The sequence below is a fragment of the Gobio gobio genome, assembly GCF_949357685.1.
Source record: "Gobio gobio genome assembly, chromosome: 10".
Taxonomy (NCBI): Eukaryota; Metazoa; Chordata; class Actinopteri; order Cypriniformes; family Gobionidae; genus Gobio; species Gobio gobio.
In genome coordinates this window covers 46,001,483-46,021,520 of record NC_137116.1, presented here as the reverse complement: position 1 = coordinate 46,021,520, position 20,038 = coordinate 46,001,483, and the positions used below count along the sequence as shown (strand labels likewise).

The 20,038-nt window shown below is 37.0% G+C and overlaps 1 protein-coding gene across 3 annotated transcripts; it reads right to left on the bottom strand.

Moving 5' to 3' along the window:
* st6galnac5b (ST6 (alpha-N-acetyl-neuraminyl-2,3-beta-galactosyl-1,3)-N-acetylgalactosaminide alpha-2,6-sialyltransferase 5b) lies at nt 1-17,874 on the bottom strand. 3 transcript variants are annotated; one of them, XM_079826708.1, is made up of 7 exons: nt 17,607-17,740; nt 16,331-16,507; nt 13,100-13,175; nt 8,889-8,992; nt 5,793-6,202; nt 918-1,025; nt 1-783 (listed from the first exon to the last, which is right to left on the bottom strand). In XM_079826708.1, the coding sequence occupies exons 4-7, from the start codon at nt 8,910-8,912 to the stop codon at nt 567-569; spliced, it is 759 nt and encodes a 252-aa protein (XP_079682834.1). In that variant the 5' UTR covers nt 8,913-8,992; nt 13,100-13,175; nt 16,331-16,507; nt 17,607-17,740; the 3' UTR covers nt 1-566. The 3 variants fall into 3 exon arrangements, with proteins under 3 accessions (XP_079682834.1, XP_079682833.1, XP_079682832.1); XM_079826707.1 differs by lacking the exon at nt 8,889-8,992 and having other exon boundaries at nt 17,607-17,808; XM_079826706.1 differs by lacking the exons at nt 8,889-8,992; nt 13,100-13,175 and having other exon boundaries at nt 17,607-17,874.
* Between the last annotated feature and the right edge of the window lie 2,164 nt (nt 17,875-20,038).

Here is a 20,038-nt window from a genome sequence, read left to right as displayed (position 1 = left end):
TTGCAAATGGTTCCGATTGACACTCTAAAAGTGCCAAAAAATAGTGAGGCTCTATGTATAATTTAAATGAAATTACTCCGGGAGAACAATATGGCCTGGATATCAAACTAGTAATTGCTGGAAACAGACAATGTGATTTAATTATACAGTAACCCAGTTTTCTGAATTATGAACCAATGTGGATCATAAGGCATAGGGTACAACAGGGCTAAAGGCACACCCTAAGAAAAATATGCTTTTCACTACTCCCATAGTGTATGACTGCAGAAAAAATATATATGTTTTTTATGGATTGATGGAGCAACAGATTTTGTGTAAAATCTAACAATTAATAAATAATGTGAATAATATACAGTCTTTCCTTTCACATTTAACCAAATCTTTGAACATTTCAGTTTTTGCAATTTAAATGTTCATCAAAAAAGTCTATGTCCAACATCGTATAAAGTTCAATCCTTTAGAAAGAACATCATCATTCATAATGTGTTCAAGTTCAAATGTTTAAGTTAAAACATTCAGTTTTCCTCAAAAGGACACACTCCTAAAAGCATCCCAAAGTTCGAACCTCAGGAGTCTGTGCTGTTCTTTGTGACAGGCGCCGGTCTCCAGTCAGGTTGATAGAAGTGTATGTTGAACATGCGTGCCCAGTTGGCAAAGACACGTTTCTCTGTGATGAAACGATGGTGACTGCCGTGCCGGCCCTGCTCGTGGGAAAGATACATGGTGCATTCATCCGGCCCCGCAGGCTCATAGTAGTGATACGGCACCGAGGGCTTGGGAGACCTGAGAAGAAAAGTCACACGTGTAACTAAATCTGTCATAAACCACCAAAATGTGATGAAGTTTGAATGAAATCATGGTAAACCCAAGAGTGATCCAACAGCAATTATAGTGATTATCAAAAAAGAAAGTCTCACTTGCAGAACTCAGGAGGAATCATGCCATAGACGTCGATTCTGTCACAAACCTCCATAGCGATTGCCATGGTGAACCAACCCGTGCTTAGCCATGAATTGGACCTTTTCCTGCATAAAACAAACAAGAAAGAGGACATCTATGTAGCTGTTAATATATATATATATATATATATATATATATATTATATATATATATATATATATATATATATATATATATATATATATATATATATATATATATATATATATATATATATATATATATATAATCAGGCATAACATTATGAACAGGCAGGTGAATAACACAATAACACTGATTATCTCTTCATCACAGAACCTGTTAGTGGCTGGGATATATTAGGTAGCAAGTGAACATGTTGCCCTCAAAGTTTATGTGTTAAAAGCAGGAAAAATGTAGCCTGAATGCCAGCCGAACTTAGCCCCGCCCACAACATTTTTACTCGGGCAGTTCGGTCTGGACTTGATCCATAGAGAAGTAATTATGCCCGAACAGAAACTGTTCGGACCAATGAAATTGTCAGGGCGGGCTTTAGACGATGATGGACAGATGATCAACAGTAACGTAATCATCCACGTCATCAAAGGCGCTTGGGTTGAGTTTGTTCTAATCCTAAACGGAGAACTTGTTCGTATATGCATTCACCTTCACTATTTCTCTCAGAAATGATGATCGTGTTGGTAAGTACTCTGTGTATCCTTAAATTATTTTTTTACAACACCGGCAAAGATCGTTTACACTCATCTTCTTCTTCTAACGTTAGGCTACTTATTCCAGCATGCGTGCAGGTACAGGGTTGCCAAGTTTTTACAACAAAACCCGCCCAATTGCTAACGTTCCTCAAAACTAGCCAAAAACAAGCCCAATAGCTTTCCGGGGGGGTTATCCGGGAAAAAAGGCATTTGGGGGGTAAAATATGTGTTATGTTGGCAGGGCTGGCAGCTAAAAATCGCATTCCTGGGTCTGGATATCACATAATTGGGGTCGCTTCAACCCGCGGACATGGCAACACAGTGCAGTTGAGTTCTGTTGACATTTGACAACTAACGTTATGCGTCGCTCCGTTGCTCTGATTGGTTGTAGGTCTATCCAATTGAGGTCTTTCCTAGTTCGGTTGAAACACGCCCCATAATCACAGCCCAACGGAGCAGAATCAGACTCACATTCTGACTAGAATTGAGTATGACTACGTCAGGCTAAGAAAAATGGGCAAGCGTACGGATTTAAGCACATTTCACAAAGGCCAAATTGTGATGGCTAGACGACTGGGTCAGAGCATCTCCAAAACTGCAGCTCTTGTGGGGTGTTCCCGCAGTGGTCAGTATCTATCAAAAGTGGTCCAAAGAAGGAACAGTGGTAAACCGGCGAACGGGTCATGGGTGGCCAAGGCTCATTGATGCACGTGGGGAGAGAAGGCCGGCCCTTGTGGTCCGAGCAAACAGACGAGCTACTGTAGCTCAAATTGCTCAAGAAGTTATTACTGGTTCTGATAGAAAGGTGTCCGAGTACACAGTGCATCGCAGTTTGTTGCGTACGGGGCTGCATAGCCGCAGACCAGTTTGAGGTGTTGACTTCAATCCAATCGAGCATCTGTGGGATGTGCTGAACAAACAAGTCCGATCCAAGGAACATCACAACTTACAGGACTTAAAGGATCTGGTGCTAACATCTTGGTGCCAGATACCACATCATATCTTCAGGGGTCTAGTGGACTCCCTGCCTCGATAGGTCAGCATAAGAGGGACCAACAAAATATTAGTCATAATATTACGCTTGATTAGTGTATATATGTGTGTATGTATATGTATATGTATATGTATATGTATATATATGAAATAAAATGCATGCTGTCTCCTTGGAAACATGTTTAGATATTTTAAGGAAAACCATTTTCAGCATCATGTTTACAAGTTCCATTGAATGACTCACAATGGGAGATGGATTGAGATAAGAGCGATATAATCAGATAAAAGAGATAATAGACCCACAAACTGACCGAAAAAAACCCAAGAGTTTAAGAACATGTGAGTGTTTTGCCCTGAGCAGTTTGTGTCTGATTGGGTACATCCCAGCTGGCAGCTGTCTCCAGCTGGCACTGATCTTGTACTAACCCTTAATCTGCACTGATGCCAAGCCATGTGCCCTGTGGCTGTGGGCCAGCGATATCAACCCTCCAGCAGGCTCTGGTGGTCTGCACATTAGTCAACAAACCCTCCCGCAGTCACACTTCCAGCTCTCTTTAAAATATGCTCCCCCAGGTTTTTTTAAATTGGTTAATGGTCATGTGTTTAATCTTTTGAGAATATTAAATAATTTTCCTCCTACCCCAGTTTTAATGTTAAAAGCTAAAGTTGCTGTCTTGCTGTGTGTAATTTTTTTTGACTGTACTAAAGCAGAAAAATAGCATATTATGATATTTAGGAAGCATGCTAAATTCACACAATTAACAGAATAACACCATGTTATTCTACTTTGAAATGTGTGTCGGAATGTCTGTTTTTGTTTTGGTCTGTGTGATTCCACACACTGCCAATTTACCCGACACACCAAGTTGTCTCTGGGGCGGTACCCTTTCAAAAGGTACACCTTTTGAGAGGTGAGTCCATATAAGTACCTCAAAGGTACATATTGGTCCCAAAAGTGTACATAATAGTACATAAATGGTACATAGAACCTTTTTAAAGGGTACCATCCCAGATTCCCAGTGATAGCTTTTATATCTTTCTTTCAGAGAGTGAATAGTATTTCGACACCCCCGGATGCCAGTTGGAGGAAAACAGCGTATTACAGCCATGAAAGCCAGCAAACGAACTGGGTCAGAGATTGCAGATTCTACCCAACCTAACAAGCCTCTGCATTCATCTAAAAAGCTCTACGACCAGAGGCATATTAAAACGCTGACACATTAGCTGATCAACTCAGGCTAGTTGCTTTCTATCTTTCTATTCTAGCTAGTTGATTAAAAAAAAAAATGATGGCGCTATTTTGATTTAACAAATACAATAATAATATAGCTGATTCAATATTTTGGTGTGATGACGTGATGTACTTACACACAGAAATACATTCTTATAACACACGTGTATATATACACATTATTTTTCAGCAAATGGCACAAAATCAAGAAACATGATAACATTTTTGATAACATTCATGTTAGTCAATTGCATTTTTTTATTTGCTAATTTGGTTTTACAAATATAATAATATCCTAGTTGATTTTGCTAAGATAAATAAGTAATTCTAAAATAAACTATATAGTTTCAACAGTGTTGTGCAGCAAGTGGTACAAAATAGATAGAGATATAGGGTAAACTTACCTATTAAGCTCAAGTAACCATTAAGCACACTACTATCTTTGAGCTCAGATTATAAAAAGAAGAAAATAATTTATCTTCCTACTTGATGTCTAAACCAATTTATGTGTTTGTTACTATATACCTCCTGTAATTTCAAGCTAATCATCAGACCATTGCACACTGAGATTTATTCATGTGTTCACACTGTCTGGCGGCCATTTTGAAAGCTGTCTGAAAACTTTCACCAGCAGAGTAGCCCCTTAAATGTGCATTTTTTTTAGATGTTTAAGCCTTTATTTTGGATAAGTATAACTTCTTACTGCAAACTTAAGAGATTAAGGTTTAGACTTTTGCATATTATAACCTGGATGTGGGAAATAATTACAGTTAGATCCAAAAGATAGTTTTAGCAACATAGCGCAGATGCTGCAGAACATTGTTAGCTTACTAGCTGTATAAGTGTCACATATACTGTCTGTCTCTGTTGTGTTTTGTACTTCCTGGTTTCAGTTATCACATGTTCCTTTGTCTGAGTTTCCCGCCACTTGTCTGTTCCCTTAGTTACCCTCATCTGTATCACCTGTGCCCCTCGTTAGTTAGTCATCTGTGTTTGTATTTAAGTTCCTCCCATTCCTTCAGTCTCTGTCCGATCTTGTTTGTGTACGTATATGTTAGGTGTGCTTCTGTTATATTTGAGTCTTCTTAGTATTAAACGTTGTTTGAGTATTCTACTACCTGTCTTTGCCTGTTCCTGCCTGCACACCCGTAACAATAAGATTGTGTGCTACACTAATATATTACTTCACAGGCATTTAAATACATTATATTATACATTTACAGTTTATTGATGTTCTGTGGTTTGGTTTTACATTGCTGTAATTTTTAAAGACTTCATATTATTGTAAGGTGAGCTTAAAGGGTCACTACTATGAAAATCACAGCTTCAGTGTGACATCAATAAGAATTTCATAGATATTTTCAATAATAGCTGTTCATATGACCTAGATTATTTATTTAGAAAAATTGTCCTTTTACATTTAATTTAATAATATTTATTAATAAAAACATTTTTGCTACTCCAATTAAGCTCAGTGTGCTCCCTTTAAGCTCATCCACATTGAACGTCTATGTAAATAATTCATAAACAGACTTTAAATATTAACTGATGGTTGTCACTTCAAGTTAATCTTTATAAAATTATTCTTTAAAAATGTTGTTTAAAATAAATGTTTCGTTAGCTTAATGGCAACAGGGGTGTAAAGGGTACAAACATGTACCCATTAAGCACAGCCAGACTTTTTGCATTTAATGATGTACATCTTAATTGAAATGCTTTTGTCATTTAAAATAAAACATTATTGAGTAAGAGATTCATATTTTATCTTAACATAACTTCTTGTACTCAAACCAATACCCTGTGTACTAAAATGTCTCAATGTAGACTTTGGTGAGCTTAATAGGTACGTTTACCCGAATCAAACTTTTCCAGCTTTGATGGTTCTAATAATCCACCGTGCTTCAACTTACAAAACAAAGAAATATTTCCATCCTCACCTGTCTTTTCCTGTTTCCTTCTTAAAAAGCTCATCAAAATCCAACATCTTCAACCGTGAGATGACATACATCTGTAGTTTAGGCATCACCTGCTTCATCAGGCGCAGGTTGTTGTAGACGAGACCTTTACCGTCTCGTCGCATGTAGTTTCCGGGCCCCCAGAAAATAAAGAAGGTGTCCTGGCTGGAGTTGAGTAGCTCAAGGCGGTTTCGTAGAACACGTTGCATGCTGGAATGTGCGACCACACGCAGGCTTGTCCGCTGGCCCACGTCCCTCTGGTAGCCTTTTGTTGGGGCGTCGTTCATACGGATGACGCACTCCTCGCGATCAATCTCTGAACCTCGATCACTTCCTGTCATGTGACCAGAGCTGGTCACTAAGGCACAACTTCTGCAATGCATCCTAAGAGGCTGAGGATGGAGACAATGAAAAGTTTGAGATGTACATAGTGTCATTTATTCAAGTTGGTTTCATACACTTTTGGAAAACATTTACATTTTTAAAACAATTTCTACAAAGATTTTTTATCTAATAACATTTCAAGTGGTCACTTTCTTTAAAGTAAATAGTCATAAGTCCCACGGGTATATTTGTGGCAATAGCCAACAATACATTTATGGGTCAAAATGATAGATCTTTCTTTTATGACAAAAAATCATTAGGATATTACAACCCCAAATCAGAAAAAGTTGGGACAGTATGGGAAACGCAAAAAAAAAAGTGATTTCTACATTTACTTTGACTTGTATTTCATTGCAGACAATATGAGCACAAAATATTTCATGTTTTGTCTGGTCAACTTCATGTCATTTGTAAATATGCATCCTTTCCTGTCATTCAGACCTGCAACACATTTCAAAAAAAGTTGGGACAGGAGCAATTTAGGGCTAGTAATGAGGTAAAATGGTTAAATAATGATGTGATTTGAAACAGGTGATGTCAACAGGTGATTGTAATTATGATTTGGTACAAAAGCAGCATCCAAGAAAGGTCTAATCCTTTAGGAGCAAAGATGGGCCGAGGATCGCCAGTTTGCCAACAAATACGTGAGAAAATTATTGAAATGTTTAAAAACAATGTTCCTCAAAGAAAGATAGGAAGAGATTTGGATATTTCACATTCAACAGTGCATAACATAATTAAAAGATTCAAGGAATCTGGAGGAATTTCATCGCGTAAAGGACAAGGGCGCAAGCCTAAGCTGAACAACCGTGATCTCCGATCCCTCAGACGGCACTGCATCAAGAATCGTCATTCATCTAGAAGCGATATCACCACATGGGCTCAGGACTACTTTGGCAAACCTTTTTCAAGTACCACAATACGTAGTTACATCCACAAATGCCAGTTAAAACTGTACTGTGCCAAAAGGAAGCCCTATGTTAACAGTGTCCAGAAGCGCCGTCGACTTCTCTGGGCTCGGAGGCATCTGGGATGGACCATCACACAGTGGAAACGTGTACTGTGGTCAGATGAATCAGTATTTGAGGTATTTTTTGGGAGGAATGGACACCGTGTGCTCCGGACCAAAGAAGAAAAGGATCATCCAGACTGTTACCAGCAACAAGTCCAAAAGCCAGGGTCTGTCATGGTATGGGGTTGTGTCAGTGCCCTTGGCAAAGGTAACTTGCACCTCTGTGAAGGCACCATTAATGCTGAAAAGTACATAGAGATTTTGGAGCATAATATGCTGCCTTCAAGAAGACATCTTTTCCAGGGACGTCCATGCATATTTCAACAAGACAATGCAAAACCACATTCTGCACACATTACAAAGTCCTGGCTGCGGAGGAAGAGGGTACGGGTACTTGACTGGCCTGCCTGCAGTCCCGACCTGTCTCCAATAGAGAATGTGTGGCGCATTTTGAAGCGCAAAATGCGACAACGAAGACCCCGTACTGTTGCCCACCTTAAGACTTGTTTGCAGGAAGAATGGGACAAAATTACACCTGAAACACTTCATCACTTGGTGTCTTCAGTCCCTAAACGTCTTTTAAGTGTTGTGAAAAGGAATGGCAACATTACAAAGTGGTAAATGCTTTACTGTCCCAACTTTTTTTGAAATGTGTTGCAGGTCTGAATGACAGGAAAGGATGCATATTTACAAATGACATGAAGTTGACCAGACAAAACATGAAATATTTTGTGTTCATATTGTCTGCAATGAAATACAAGTCAAAGTAAATTTAGAAATCACTTCTTTTTTTTATTTGCGTTTTCCATTCTGTCACAACTTTTTCTGATTTGGGGTTGTAAGTAAAGATCATGTTCCATGAAGATATTTTTTTTACATTTTCTACCGTAAATATATAAAAAAAATTATGAGTAGTAGTAACAATTTTAAAGGTGATTTTGTCAAGTTTGTCAAAGTTTATTTTTTTTGCACCCTTGATTCCAGATTTTCAAATTATATATATATATATATATATAGTTTAAATGTTCAAAATTCTAAAATAAAAAAGCACAAAAAAAATTCAGATATAAAGATGTTTTCTGGGTCATCATTTTCTTACTCCATTTCTTTAACAAAAACTGCTTTTTCATAAAAAGGTCAAAATATTTATTTTCTTTCCTTAAAAAAAAATAATAATTTAGGGGTTTAAAGGATTCCTTTCAATGTTTTTTTTATGTTAAACAACAATATTTAATAATATTTTTAAAACAAAATTGCATCACTGCTTATATTTTCACAGAAATGACAATAAAAGATTTTGCCTACATAGAACAACATTTCTTTTTTAAGACTTTCAGACTTTTTTTCTTTTTACCTCCAGACAGTTAAACTACCAAGCAAGAACCAAGATATTTTTGACTCTCATAGTACATATCCTAAATATCAAAATGACTTTAATTTACAAATTGTAAACATGTCCATCATAGAAGAGATTTCTCCAGGGTACTCATTTATATGAAAATTTAAAAGCTACTATTATGAAAGGCTACAATTATGATAGGAAAAAAAGACAAAAGGATAAACCTACGGTGAGTGAATGATTTGCATGCATCTGAATGAGATCACCGGCAAATTAATACATGGAAACACATTGAAAAGGCACAACAGATCACAGTCCCTGGTCCAACAAAGACTCTCTTTACCTTTATTGTTACCTTTAGCTCCATTATTGAATCCCTCCAGCATAATCAACAGTAAGGCATTGAACCAAACCATGAGAAAAGATTCAAGGGAAAGCATTCTGAACCTTCATTTGAGAGAAAGATTTGCCTCAGTCAGTGAGTGTATACAAAGTACTTAAAAACTAAAGTACAGCATACAGCTCAGAACATGAATCCAGATCCCATTTAATCAATATTCCAGTAAATACAAACTGTTCACCTAATTTACAAACATAATACAAAAATATAATTCACAGCACTTATATGTATGCAAAATAAACTTAATTAATTTTATAGTTGAGCTAAAATAACTAATTTAATTCATTTACACATGACCTCATGACAGACCTGTGACTATGTAAGATGATTCACGTGAACCCTCAGTACCCCTCAGACAACCCTTTCCCATGCGGGTATCTCTGGCTCTTAGCTGCAGAGACTCTCTATTAGATTTCTTCTGCTGTGATAAACAGGGTTGTTTCCATGGAGACAACAGCCCAGTGGAGAGAGCACAAAAAAGGGCCTGTAAATAACCATCCACACTTATTATTCTCTCATTAACATCCTCATTCTTAAGCTCTCTCCAGTGGGACATATGATCATAATTACTCTAGCAGCAATCTCCAAGAGAAAAAAGGGTGGATTTAGGCCATTATCCTTTATGGACAAACATATTGCCTATACAAAGGATCATTTGAATGAGGTTAACCTGTGTTTCAGAACTTTTGCATTACAAGTTCATTAGCTAGCATAAAAAATAAAAAAAAATCACCAATATACACATTTTGGACTATAATTTTGGAATATAAAAAGCTGATAACATATGGCCTATATTGAATTCTATACTATTTTGTCTATTAAATTGAAAGATAAAAGTTAAATACAACAAGTTAATTTAGGCAACACAACATTGTAATGTAAAGTATGAAGAATTTATATTAATTTTGAGATTAGCTGCAGATTGCATTCATATTAAATTATTTGTTTTAAATAATTACCGGTACATTTAATGAAGCGTTGGCTGAAATGTAAAAATACGTCATTATAATTTATATATTCATGGATCCACATATACTAAATCAGGGGTCTTCAAACTGTGGGTCGCAACCTATTTTTGGGTCGCAGTGTGGGAAAAGGTGGGTCATGCAAAATCACCTGGTTGCAGCTAAATTTGCATTTCAGTGAATGACACAAAAACAAACGCCGGATACATAATGGTAACTGATTTGATTAGCCTTTGGCTAGACTTCGTTAACAAACAGCTAATAATGTGTTGCTAATGTTACAGAAACCATGTTCCCGTTCACCATTTCAGAGTCAGACAGCTGCTTTCTAAAAATCAGCATCCTTAGAAAACGCTTTGAACATCACAGAAAGTCAGTGGAGAAAAGGACCGTCCCACATGTTGATGGGATTGGTTACATGTTTGTGACTGTAGGAAAACGGGTGGTTTCAAACCGCATTTCTGAGACTGTCTTTTGTACCATAGACATACTGTATAAACAACATTAAAAACTTAATTTTCATCATATCTTATGTTTAAAAGTTTAGGTAATTAGCTAAAATGCCAAAAAGTAGGTTGACATTGGATCATAGCCATCCCACCATTCAAAATGAGCTTTTCTCATCAGACAGATCCTCTGCATGTTTTCCGGCTACTCTTCAGGGTGAAATGAAATTGGAAAACCATTTCCTCCCACTGATAGTTTGGATGCTTGTGATAAAGACTTGTTGGCCATGTTCATTTAGCCATCTTCTACGCTGGCTGTTCATTTACACTAATACGATACAAAATTACTTCCACGCAGTATCCATTAAAATCGGTCTCTGAATCCTGGAGCTCTTATTAGCTAGGATAAGAGTGCTCTTCTGACTAATGAAAACCGGTAGACTTTAGAGCTACGTCTGTCAGTAAGAGTCAACATGCTTTGATGAGCAGAGCTCAGGGTCAAATCTAAATGACAAAGATAAAAGCATAATGAGAATAACAGTTCTCTTACATGATTTATATTAAGATGCTTTATATCTCATTCCACCCACATTAAAGGGATAGTTCACCCAAAAATTCCTGTCACCCTCAGGTCTTTCTAAACTATTGTGACTTTCTTTGTTTGTTATTTATGAACGTCTAAGCTGCTCTTTTCCAGACAGAAAAAGTGAACAGTGACTATGACTGTCGAGCATGTGTGAACATGATGTCAGAGTGGCAGGACTGGTTTTCAGCGTGAATGCCGCAAAAAATACACAAAACACATCTAAAACAGGATAAAAACTGTTGAGATTGACTGTACAAATAGATTTGACAAGAAATATATCTGATATATACTTTTACAAACTGCTGAAAGCTACAGCAAAGATCAAAAAGCACAATGGATCGCTGCAATTCACAGAAACAGCTGGACTCCAGGCAGCGAAACGTGGATTTGCGGTTATCATTTTGTGTCAATAAGTTTAACTTTGGGGTAAAATGATACCCTATATATTATATAGTCATCATGGGCCCCTGACTGACAGGGGCCCCAACAAATAGGTAAAAACTCATTTAAAAATGTTATTATATTATACACTATATAAACCATCATCATTGAGTATATTTCAAATAATAATAAAATGAATGATGTCTTTGATTTTACTTATTTTGGCAATAAAAGTTAAATATCGCCGTTGACCAAAAAGTGAACATCCATATTGACCGACCACCCCCCTGTATCTGCATGAAATGGTTTGGTCCTGCCTTAGCACACTCATCAGTAGCCGCGTTTCCATTACACTATAAAAAAAATTAAGTTGGCCAAATTGAATTTCTGTGAATTGATGCAGTTTAATTAAAGAAGAAATTCAATTTGGCCAACTAAAAAAAGGTAGATGTGATCGGTCACTAGAAAATTTTCAATTGGAGACCAGATTTTTTTTTTACAGTGTACAGAAAAGTCGATAAAAAAATATTGCGAAATGACGGGCGTTCCCATTAACTGATGTTATGCGACTAAAACTATTTTTTTTCTCGTGATAAGTCATTCATTTCACAAAAAATTATGCCATGTATGTTGTTAGGTTTATGTATATCCCATCCACCGCAAGGCATTATTTTTAATGGAAGGAGACGTGTGTTTTATCCGAGCATTGATGGCAAGGAAAGCACCACTTGAGCGGCACATATGATGTCTTTCTGTGTGTTTCTCCCTCTTATCTGCTTCAAGGTCTTAATATATTTATGTTTTTAGTCATTTTTGTCTTTTGGGACAGTGAGAAACAAACAATTGTTACACATTTCTCTGGAAAAAAAAATCAGTGACCAATATAGCCACCTTTCTTTTCAATAACAGTCATAAGCCTTCCATCCATGGAGTCTGTCAGTTTCTTGATCTGTTGACGATCAACTTTTTGTACAGCAGCAACCACATTCACGCTAGACACTGTTCAGAGACACTGTTCAGAGAGGTGTACTGTTTTCCTTCACCGTAAATCTTCCGTTTAAGAAGAGCCCACAAGTTCTCAATAGGGTCAGGTGAGGAAGGGGGCCATGTTATTATTCTTTCATCTTTAAGGCCTTTACTGGCAAGCCACGCATTGGAGTACTTCAATGCATGCGATGGAGCATTGTCCTGCATAAAATTCGATTTTGAGTCCATCTTCAACCTGAAAAGGTCCAACTAGCTAAACTTTAATAATACCAGCCCATACCAGTAGCAAGCAAGCAATTTTATTTATATAGAGCATTTTTAAACAACAGCCGTTGCCCCGAAGTGCCTTACAGAAATGAAAACATTAAAATCAACTTTTAATGTTGCATACACCCAAGCAAACACTACTTATTGGGATGAGTGGGATGAGCTGAACAAAAAAAAAAGTCTGATCCATGGAGGCCTCACCATGCAACTTACAGGACTTAAAGGATCTGCTGCTAACCTATTGGTACCAGATACCACAGGTCAAAATGTTATGCCTGATCGGTGTATACACAATATATATAACATTGATGTAAGTCATCACCCAGATTTAGACCTACCTGTACCTATATTGTATTTATATAAAGTCTTCACAGACAAATTTGCTTTGTGTATTTCCCCGGCGTCGAAATCAGGCACACATAAATGTCCGGAAAAACGATTCCTGGACCTTTGGTATGTTGTAAGGAACACTTATATCGGGTCCAACCTTTAGTTAAACTGATAATCATTTTTTTTACTCACGTTTTCGCAGTTTCCCCTATTAATTCCAGCCATGCAGCAGCTCTTTAGCCAATCAGTCCGGCTGAGGGGGCGTGTTCTGGCGGAAAAGTGATGTCAATGCATATCCTCTATACTATGTTCCTTACTCTACTGCTTCTGTTCCTGACACAAAGCTATAGTATACAGTGCATAAAGATGCATTTTGGTGCTCCTTTGTTCTTTAAGGAGCTTGACACTCTTTGGCCCTGATCCACTTTAAATATATAGAGAAGAGCAGTGTGAACATTCATCCAAAATGTCTTTCTATCTTCCACATAAAGGGGGGGGGGGGGGGGGGGTGTTGTAAATTATGCAGAGCTTTCATTTTTCCAGGTGAACTAGCTCTTTAATGATCAAAACATGTCATCCTATATAGCCTACCTACATGAGTAATCTCTCATTACACACACCCCATACATAAAACTACATGTGATTTTAAACACAAATAGAGTAAATAGCATTTCTAATAGGGATAGTGTTAAGCCAAATCCTCTGTGACAGTATACAGATGAGTGAATGAGCGAGCGAGAGAGAGAGAGAGAGAGAGAGAGAGAGAGAGAGAGAACTGAGAGGCAGATTTACATTCTTGATAGTTCTGGTGATTACAATGCCTCAAGATGAGGCCAAAGCTTGACAACACCTGCTTGCAGCTTTCCACATTATCTGATCAGGAGTGGAGGAAGAAATTATAGGATCACTGAATAGTGTAATTTAAAAGGCTTTAAAGGCCTGCACCTGATTTATCATGAAAAACTGCAGAGAGGCAGAAGACCGAAAAAGATGACGAAAAGAAAGAAAAATGGTCAAGTCTTCTGAATATTAAAGTGCACTGCATATCATATGACACCAGTGCCAATATAATAATAATGCTTATCTGTCTGAGGATATTATTTGACGACTAAGGAAAAATGCAACTGCGACAAAACTGTTTGATAAAAAAAAAATTAAGGGTGCTGCACATTGCCATTATTCTTTATTATTCTTAAGTTATCATCCAAATGTCGTTTCCAAAGATGATTTAATAGGTTTATACACTAGTGAGCAAATTTCAATTCTAGTAAAGAAAATGTTTTTTTTTGCAAAAGGTAAAGAATAGGCGACCACAGCCTGGATAAATACAGTCTAAGAGATTAGATTATGGATTTAACGGTCAACATTTTCCAGATGTCTGTGTAAGATTTACAAAAAATATATAATATTCCATATAAAATGTAGGATATGGAAAAGAACAGAACAGACTGAGGTCACTCTATAGTCATTAAAGGATTAGTTCCCTTCAAAATGAAAATCTCCTGATATTTTACTCACCCCCCATCTCATCCAAGATGTTCATGTCTTTCTTTCTTCAGTCGAAAAAAAATTACGTTGTTTTGAGGAAAACATTCCAGGATTTTTCTCCCCATTATGGTTTTCAATTGCAACCAAAATGCTGAAGGTCCAAATCAATGGCTTCAGAGTTGCTCTCCGCAATTCGAGACGGGGAAAAGGGTTTTATCCATAGACTGTAAAAAAAATATGGACGTAGTGTCTGTGACGTCACCCATAGGATTCTGAAGAGCTGTTTTGAAGCGTAAAGTAAGGTCGAGCTGGCCGTTGGCATCTTGTCAACGCGCGTCACTCCCGGATAATAGAAAATGGGCAAAGAGGCGGGACGTGGGTGGAGCTGAGGTGACGCGATGACTAACAGACAGCAGATAAATGGCTATCCGCCTGTCACTCAAAGTGGCCACGCCCTTAATTATGCAGAACTTTAAGGCTTTATATAATGTAAACGAATGAATTATAAAAAAATTCACCCCCCTCACAGTTTTCATGAAGGGTAAAATTAGCCATATAGACCAAAACCATCATTTGTACCGGGCTATAAACATGTGTTTTTTCTGCTGTAAAGTTGGGCATTTTAACATGGGGCTCAATGCGATTCTGCTCCCTTCTGGAGCCTGTCCCTAGCGGCTAGTCGATGAATTGCAGTTTAAGTCACATCCGAGTTGGCTTCAAGAGAAACTGCGGGAGGTTGCCGCTTGGTTTTATCTAGCGAAACGATAGATAAACCTACGTCTAGTGTGACGTTTTTCGACGTGATTGCAAGTCGCAGAGCAGCGCAAGATGACCAATTTAGGTTAAAAAGTTAGTTAGATAGTTAGTCACTTTATTGTCTACAAGTGGAAATCAGTCTTTGGCTTCACCACAAAGAAACACATTCAATATCATCACACAAATCACATAAAAAGACAACAAGTAACACAATCCTCACTCACACTCAGATCCCAGTATTTAAAATTCTAACTGCAGTTGGCACAAATGACATTTGATACACCTTTGTCCTTGCTTGAGGTTGCCTAAACAGTCTTTTTGATGGTAAAAGCTGAAATTTAATATTTAAGAGATGAGAACAATCTTCAGTAATAACCTGTGCTTTTTGTTTGACTTGTTTGATAAATTTAATTCAATTGTCTTTGTGGTTGTCCTACAATTGCACTAGCAATTTTAACTACTCTGCAGTTTTTGCTTTTTTTTTAAACTGGCAATAGCCCATACCACATAGTCATATTAAAAATTATAACACTCTTGACAAGATTCTTATGAACCATCTCTAAAATATAGTGACTCACACCAAAGTATTGTAACCTTCTAAGATGTAATCTCTGCATTGGACATACTCAACGTATATTCATTTTTATTTTTATTTTTTGAAAATGACCGTCTGGGATCGCGCATGAACCTCTGAAGCCCTTTGAAACTGCATTGATTTGGACCTTCAACATTTTGGTTGCAATTGAAAACCATTATGTGAAGAAGAATCCTGGAATGTTTTCCTCAAAAAAACTTAATTTCTTTTCCACTGAAGAAAGAAAGACATAAACATCTTGGATGAGATGGTCATGAGTAAATTATCAGGAAATTTTCATTTTGAAGTGAACTAATCCTTTAAATGCAACATTCAAAGGAAGAAAATGACCTGTTAAAGTCCCTGTGAAAGGAATAACTAGCATTAAAATAGGTTTTAAAATTTCAGCAATTAAAATTAATTCATTATAACTTACAAGTGGACTAATTTTACAGAGGATCTCACAAGACTGGTGTGTTTAGTCAAATAAATATATTTGTAAGATTTTCATCTTAATTAGTTTTTAGTTGATTGGCATTTTAAAGTGCCATATTAATCATTTTAGTGCTTGATTGCATTTTTCAGACACAAAGAAAGTAAGTCACCTTATGATCAATGACGCTGCTGTAGCCTTCTAAGTGGGGTGTTTGCTGATTTAGAACATTCATCTGATGTCCATCTGACTGCATCTGATCTTCTGGTGTGCTGGTAGAACTGCTGTTGTACAGGAATAATAAGCTTGTAAGCACGGTTACAAAACCAATCAATATGATCCCATGACGCTGAAACAAGAGGAAAAAGAACAAAATTTGGTAACATTTTATTTTACAGTGTCCTTATTTTTTACATGTAGTTACCATAGTAATAACAGTACATTATGCATAATTACATGCAACTAACCCTCAACCAAACCCTAATCCTACCCTAACCCCTATAGTAAGTACATGTAGTTAATTAATATTTTTGTATCTGTTTTTATCAAGCATGCTCAAATTATCCTCCATATGGTTCTGCTGACAGATGCATGCATCAGTAAATGAAAGGATCGTTTTAAGGCATGTTGTGTGAATATGAGTATTATGTATCAAATAAAAACTTCCAGTTGCCAATACAACTGAAATGACTAGTCATAGGTTGTAGATTCAAATAAACAAAAAACAAAAACAAGACGGGTAATGGTGGGTTTTGTTTAAGGCTCAAAACAAGTACACTGCAAGACACTTTATTAAATGATAAACTGCCAAAGAAACTGATCACAAAAAAGACTTGATACGTATAGCTTTAAAATGAAATTAGTTCAATGGACTGAATGAACAGCTGTGTTTAAAAAATGAGCATGGAAAGCCTCAAGTTTTAGGGTTAAATTTGATCTTCATGGAACAATATAGTTGTGATTTTACAGTGTAGATTCGTTGCAAGAAGCTAAAATGCACGTTCTATTATTTCGAAAAATATGAAAGTAATGTAGGCTAATTAACCATTTTTATGGCAAAAACAAGCTCTTAAATAGTTTTATGTTTAAATTACATTGCATTTATATACATATCAATTTTACCATACAAACGTGCTCCCCAAACATTAATTTGGCAACATAACCCTGACAAATATTACTCAGTTTGCAGCCATAGTTTCCACCAAAATATCAGGCTAATAGTTAACTTGCCAATGACACAGCGGATATAAAAAAAAAATAAAAAAAACAGAATAGCAGAAAGTTTCTGAAAGCCAGGAGTAGATCCCATATTCATCGGTGATTACGATTTTGCAGTAACAACAATAACTGTAGTAAATACTCCACTGTAGCAGAGACCATGTAGCATGATAAATGTTTTTAAGGCAGCCTAAGTTTTTCTAAATAACGTCAAAGAGAGTTTGCGCTACCGTTCGCGTCTTCATATTGTGAAGTAATTCGGTCCGTTTAGTCCAGGCGTGTTATTCAGCCTCACCGACAGCAGCTTTACACAGTTGTGTTCGCTCATACATCTTCACACACTGAAGCTCCACTGAAGTCTGTCAGATCTACAGTCATCCGTCCACACACACGCGGCTGTGCGCACGCGTGGTCTTAAAGAACGCCGAGTGCAGCCCCTTACAAAACATTACCAAAGTTATTGACGGACAAACTATTGCAAAATATTTAAAATGATTCAAGGAATATGTTGGTGTCACGGGTGCGTGCAGGCAGGAAGACGAATACAGATTAATCAAGTTCAAAACGTAGTTTAATCACAAACAAGCAGCAGGCAGGCAACAACATATCTTCATAACGGATAACTGGACATGGAGTGCTGGAAAAGGAACAACTTAAATAGTGTACACAAACGAGATAATTAGAGACCCAGCTGAACTAAATTAACTCATAATGAACCAGGGAAACAGACGAGGGGCGGGAAACAACGAAACATGTGACATGAAAACAAACTGAAAGTCCATGAACAAAAAAAATGTCAGGAACTAAGTGCCATGGATCACAACTATGTTATATCAGATATATGTACAGTGGCGTAATTTATTTTCAAAAAGTGGGTGCGACAGGTGTGTGTGTGGGGGGTTGCTAATACAATGATATATAAGATGTACAATATATGTATAATGTATATAGTCAATGTACAGTGGCGTAATTTTGTTTTAAAAAGTGGGTGGGACAGTGTGTGGGGTGGGGGGTTGCTAATGCTCAGATATGTACAATATATATTGCTAAGCACCGTCAAACGAAAGCAAGAGCACCCTCAGTTGATGCTGTAATAATATCATATGGGCGAAACAGATTTGACAAACGCTCCAGTCCATATCTGTGTTTGTGCTCTGGAGAACATCAAATGTTTCTATTTACAACGTGTTTTTAAAGCGGTAAGCATAGCTAATCACATTTTTGTTGATCTCTTGAACGCAATGGCCAATCAGGAGTGTTTCATTTAGTCAGAATCCACTCACAGCTCAAAACGTCAGAGTTTTTCTTCAGTACTGAGTTCTGTAGGCTTGCGAAACCTCTCATTAACAAAGTGTAGAAACAAAGAGATTAATTGCGCAGTGTAGACAGCTTCATTGATTATAATGGAACTTTGTGAGATCGCACTGAAGTGCGAGATGAGTGACAGCCTTAAAGGGGTCATGAACTGGCTTTTTACATTTTTTTATATTGTTGTCTGAGGTCAACTTATTGCGTTTGTGTGGTTTTTACATTAAAAAGATAATGAATAAGTCATAGGCTATTTTCTACCCTGGTTTTGGGGCTCTCTCAAGACATGCTCAGTTTTGATTGGCGTGCCGCACTAAAGACCCTGATCGATGAATATAACCGCACACACACGCGTGCGCACGCGCCTTCAAATATCAAGTCAAGAGAGTGAACAACGCACATCAAGACAGGAATGAACCAAGAACACCACAAATAAAGCATTCTCCAACCTGTGACAGCGTGCTAAGGTATGTTCTGTTAGACACGTACACATAATCCATAGATGTCAAACGAACTGTTACAATGCAATACTATCACATATAAAAAAAAACATTACTCACATTTGTGTGTTGCTTCATTCATTCATGTAATCTCATCCTGTCTGCAAATCCAGTCTATTGTTTACAAACGACTCCATGGTTAAATTAACATACGTGCAATGTCTTCCCCACATGAGCTGGATATTCATAAAAAATAAAGTTTATCCAAGCATTCATAATATTGTAATCTGAATGCTTAAAAATCCGAATCCAAGAAGCTTATGTGGTATGTTTACTGCATAGAAATTCGATGTTGTTTAGCTCTATGCTGCTCTAGCTGTCATGTTAGTGGCACGAGTCAATGAGCGGGGCTACAGAATCAGGCGTTGTTCTTTTTCTGTTAAGGCGGTGCTTCACTACACTCTGACATCATAGCCGGGCACATTCTGAGATCTAGCGTTTGCTGGGCCTGGTGTCAATAAAAGCTTTCCTTTGACTAACAAGGAAGTTTTCAGCTCTGAAACTTACAGGATATTCTTATATTACCATGACCTTTTATATATCAAAAGCTCAAGGGAAAGTTGATTTCTCAATTCATGACCCCGTTAATGATTATAAAGGGACCACCAGTCTTTGCATGCTTTCTAGGCTATTCAGAATTTGAATAAAAGTTTTGTTTTTCATGCTGCTAAGACCTATGGCCAATTATACTCAAGTTTCAGAAATCAAATGTTCATATGAATGCGGGATTCAATCTTGAAATTGCAATGATTCAAATTATCTTATCAATATTTGAAATTATTTCAATTATTTCTAAAAGTATGACCTAAATTTCTCACTTTATATATATAAACATTTGTATATGACTTTGGTGG

Bases quoted from the DNA above. Each gene is read 5' to 3' on its own strand.
- st6galnac5b (XM_079826706.1), bottom strand. The intron at 1,026-5,792 runs GTGAGGATGGAA...TGTTTTATGCAG, and splicing joins AAGGAAACAGGAAAAGACAG to GAAAAGGTCCAATTCATGGC. The intron at 784-917 runs GTGAGACTTTCT...TTTTCTTCTCAG, and splicing joins ATTCCTCCTGAGTTCTGCAA to GTCTCCCAAGCCCTCGGTGC.